Source organism: Bubalus kerabau, chromosome 8, assembly GCF_029407905.1.
Source record: "Bubalus kerabau isolate K-KA32 ecotype Philippines breed swamp buffalo chromosome 8, PCC_UOA_SB_1v2, whole genome shotgun sequence".
Lineage (NCBI taxonomy): Eukaryota > Metazoa > Chordata > Mammalia > Artiodactyla > Bovidae > Bubalus > Bubalus kerabau.
Genome location: NC_073631.1, coordinates 110,381,640 through 110,386,225, shown reverse-complemented (window position 1 = coordinate 110,386,225; position 4,586 = coordinate 110,381,640). Strand labels below are relative to the sequence as shown.

The 4,586-nt window shown below is 54.3% G+C and overlaps 1 protein-coding gene across 1 annotated transcript; it reads left to right on the top strand.

Annotated features, from left to right (window-relative positions):
- The first annotated feature begins 2,764 nt into the window (after positions 1–2,764).
- Positions 2,765–3,742, top strand: LOC129658454 (olfactory receptor 10AC1-like). The gene has a single exon (XM_055589411.1). It carries the CDS (start codon positions 2,765–2,767, stop codon positions 3,740–3,742), a length of 978 nt encoding a protein of 325 aa, XP_055445386.1.
- The last annotated feature ends 844 nt before the right edge of the window (positions 3,743–4,586 follow it).

Sequence of the window (4,586 nt, the reverse complement as noted above, 5' to 3'; positions counted from 1 at the left end):
GATCAAGAGGGAAGACAGTTATAGTGGATAAAACCATGGACTAGCAGGGACTAGATTGCTTGAGTGGAAACCTGGCTTTACTGCTAACTAGCTTCATGACATTTAATTCCTTTAGTCCTCAGTTTACCTGTTAGATAAGTACAATAAGAGTGCACCTCCTTCGTTAGATTGTTGCTAGGATTAAGTGAGTTAAATGTATGGAGTCTGTACACGCATTTGCCTGACACTCTCTCAGCTGAGGATATGGCCCTTCTGGCCCTGAAGGAGGAAGGTGAGGCTTTCTTTTCCCTCTGTAGCTTCTCCTACTAGGCTGGAGCCTGGTTTTGAACAAACCACTGCAGTTGTGAAAGTGTCTGTTCTCCTTCTCCTTCCCAGGGAAAAGACTCTTCTAACACACATTCCTAGAGATTGTGAGAAATCCTCCTAAAAACTCTAGACAAAGTAGAAACACTCCTCAGTCTCCTTTAGATTGAACTGAGCTGTCTGGCTTGCTTTCCAGGTTTGTAAACATGACGCGCCTCGAGCTTAGGGTGACTGGAGCCCCTACCCAGCCTTTCGCAACATCTCCATTTCTGTGACGTGTGAACGTGAGGGGGAAAGAAATGGATTGTTTCTGTCTTTCTGCCCTCCACTCCCTGCTTCCCTAAGGAGATGAAAAGGAAAAAGTAAAAGACGGAGGGGGTCAGCAGAGGCAGAGTGAAGAGAACTGGTCCCTGCAACAGCTTCGTCCTGCCTGAACCTCCAGGACACTAGGCTTCTGTCTCTTGGTCACAGCTGGCGGCGACGAGGCTGCCGACTCGACACAGGTTTGTCAAATTTGTTCAAATGACTGAACAGAGCAGGGCGAGGAAGGGAACGATAGGAAGTGATTCCACATCTCCCAGACCCACCCACACCCCCACCCTATTCCTCCCCCATCAATGCAACAGTGCAAACATCTGTTTCAAGGCATTCCCCTCAGATGACAAAAAAGAGCACGGGCTGACACTGATAGATGCAAATCCCCAGAACTCTCTTCAACAAGGAGCATCAATAGCAAAGAGCAAGCTCTTGGCATTCCTTCCCGTTCCTGTATTCAGTTTACCTGTTGCCAGTGCCCCAGTTTTACTGCTGTTGCACTCTGTAGTATAACAACAAATTCCACTTCCAACACCGTTTAGAAACAGTGACTCAAGGGCACTAAGAGGAAATAATAGTTGAGCTTATAATTTAAATTAATTTAAAAAGAGATATCATTAATAACTAGTGGAAAAATCAGACATCCTCCTCTAGTTGGCACGGCTCTGAATTTCTTACCACTTGATGGTCCCTGACTCCGGAGGGTTATAACAATTGCAGCCAACCTACACGCTATCAATGCTCTCCACTGTTGCCTGTAATGAGTCACCGGATAATACTCAGAGGCTCTGTTCTGACAGCAGATCTGGAATGTACTGCTACCTCCGAAGGGCAAGTTAGAACAGATGTACATGGCTTTTTGTCCTGCTGACGCAGTACTAATAAGACTGTTAGGATGTATTGTTCCAGATGGGCCCGGTCAGGCCTTTCCGCTAACCATCGGCTGCTGTCTGTGTCCGCCTTAACGCCAGGCACAGACTCGGGTCTCTATTTAAAGCTGAATCAGTATGGATTGACTGACTAATGCCAGGGACCTTTCACATCCTCATATAGGGTCATGGGAAGTTCTGGATTCAGTCTCAGGAATGCAGATTCTGATTCTAATTATCTGGCAACAGTTAAGCCCTTAATCCTGTCCCTCCCCAGCTTTTTTCTTTTTTTTTTTATCTTTAAAATTATGAGGTTGAATGAGATGGTGACTAAGGTCTTCACCTGCATTAAAGTGAAGTCGCTCAGTCGTGTCCAACTCTATGACCCCACAGACTGCAGCCCGCCAGGCTCCTCTTTCCATGGAATTTTCCAGGCAAGAATACTGGAGTGGGTTGCCATTCCCTTCTCCAGGGGATCTTCCCGACCCAGGGATCAAACCCAGGGCTCCCGGATTGCAGGCAGATTCTTTACCTTCTGAGCCACTAGGGAAGCCTTATGTTTTTGTAATTCTGCGGTACAAGGAAAGCAACTCAGAAATAGCAGCACAGGGCAGGAAGGAGGAAATAGAAGCAGAACCTGTAGACACAGTGCCTGCCTCTGGGCAGCCAGCTGAGGCTGAGGTCGACTAATACAGGTGGCTGTATAAGACCCACAAAGCAAGTGGAGTCTGAAGAAAGGGCATTCTTCCTAGGTGGAGGTCAAGAGAGATGCAAAGAAAGGGTCTCAAATCAAGGTTTCTTTACAAAGAGCATGTTGAGAAAGGAGTTGTAAGAATTCTAGTCCAGGAGGCAGGAAAAACTGGACCAATTTTCAGAAGAAGACAATAAGATGTTCCTGGTGGCTCAGAGGGTAAAGAATCCGCCCGCAATGCAGGGGACCTGGGTTCAATCCCTGGGTTGGGAAGATCCCCTGGAAGAGGGCATGGCAACCCACTCCTGTATTCTTGCCTGGAGAATCCCCAAGGACAGAGAAGCCTGGTGGGCTACAAGCCCATGGAGTCACAAAGAGTCGAACAGGACTGAGCCAATAACCAAAAGGCGGGGTGGAGTTGGAAATAAGCATATTACCTGGCCCCTCTCTGCCGCTCTACTGGCTCCTCCCCTCTTAATTCCATCCAGCCCTTTCTTCACTAGCAGGGCCAGAGGAGTGGAGCCCACAAACTCCCCCTACCCTGCTTCTTTCCCACAGGTGCCTCTGGACCTGGACAGGTGGGTGCATGGCCAGCCCCAGCAACGCCACCCTGCCCCGGGGCTTTCTCCTGCAGGGCTTTGCGGAGTTTCCGCACCTGAGGCCGGCACTCTTCCTGCTGCTGCTGGCCCTGCACCTGGCCACCCTGAGTGGGAACCTGCTCATCCTGCTGGCCGTGGCCTCGGCGACCACCCGGCCGCCCATGCACCTCTTCCTGTGCCAGCTGTCAGCCATCGAGCTCGGTTACACGCTGGTGGTGGTGCCCCGCACCCTGGCTGACCTGGCCTCACCGAGCCTGGGCCGAGGCAGTCCCATCTCCTTCCTGGGCTGCGCCGTGCAGATGCAGATGTTCGTGGCCCTGGGCGGGGCCGAGTGCTTCCTGCTGGCCACCATGGCTTATGACCGCTACGTGGCCATCTGCCACCCACTCCGCTACACAGCGGTGGTGACCCCCGCGCTGTGCGCGCGGCTGGCCCTGGCCTGTTGCCTCGGGGGCCTGGCGGTGTCCGTGGGGCTCACGGTGGCCGTCTTCCACCTGCCCTTCTGCGGCTCCCGCCTGCTGGTGCACTTCTTCTGCGACATCACAGCGCTGCTGCACCTGGCCTGCACACGGAGCTACGCCGAGGAGCTGCCTCTGCTGGGCGCCTGCCTGCTGCTGCTGCTGCTGCCCTCGCTGCTCATCCTGGCCTCCTACGGCGCCATCGCCGGCGCCCTGCGCCGCCTGCGCTCTCCGCGGGGCCGCCGCAAGGCCGTCTCCACCTGCGCCTCGCACCTGACCGTCACCTTCCTGCACTACGGCTGCGCCACCTTCATGTACGCGCGGCCCAAAGCCAGCTACTCCCCGCACCGGGACCGCGCGCTGGCGCTGGTCTACACCCACGTGACGCCGCTGCTCTACCCGCTCATCTACAGCCTGCGCAACCACGAGATCGCCGCGGCCATCCGCCAGGTGCTGGGGCGCTGGCGACCCCGCCAGGCGTCGGGTCAGGAGGGTCTGTCTGTGTGAGCCCTGATCGCAGGCAGGGACCAGGCCAGAGTAGGCAGCTCTGCTCGCTCAAGTTTCCCCCGTCAGCACGTGTCTGCCTTGTGGAGTGCCCGCGGGGAACTCAAGAACCAGATTCAAGAAGAGAGAATCTGGAAGCCTGTCCGCCCAAGAAGACCCTCCCAGCAGTGGCTCCATCCTCCGCCCCTCCCATGTGGAAGAGAACCCTAGACCCCCACTTAGCGGCTCCAGGAACTAGACAGGTGGCCTGGGTTCAATCCCTGGGTTGGGAAGATCCCCTGGAGGAGGGCATGGCAACCCACTCCTGTATTCTTGCCTGGAGAATCTGTCTAGTTCTTCCCACATGGCAGGCCGGGGCAAAATCGTGGGCTTGGGGTGACAAAGAGGCCACAACGCATGCCCCCAGAGAGCTCACAGGGAGAGGGGAGGATGTGAGGAGTAAACAGGAGATGGATGGAATGGGCTCGTGCCAGAACTTTCGTGGGGAGAGGGGAGTCAGGCGAAGCTTCTCGGGGGACAAAGATGACTCAGTGGAGAACTGGACGATGGGAAGAGGTCAGCCTGATGAAGAGGAGAGTGAAGACTGCTCCAGATAGAAATGGTTAAACAGGGGTGGGGGCATTTGGGGGAAGGACCTTGCAAAAAACTGAAGGGTTTGAGTTCATGAGAAAATGTGATAGCTTGCCCCTCCTACTCTGGCTGCAGCGTGGAGACTGGATTGGCGACGTGGAGACCCATGGAAGCTGCTACCATATTCCAGGAGAGAGGTGATGGAGTCTGGACCAGAGTCATGACACTGGTGACTAAGGGATAAGGAAAGACCCAAACGACATGCAAGTAGAGACAA

What these genes read in the sequence shown, in the direction of transcription:
- LOC129658454 (XM_055589411.1), top strand. Translation starts at nt 2,765, where the DNA reads ATGGCCAGCCCCAGCAACGCCACCCTGCCCCGGGGCTTTCTCCTGCAG.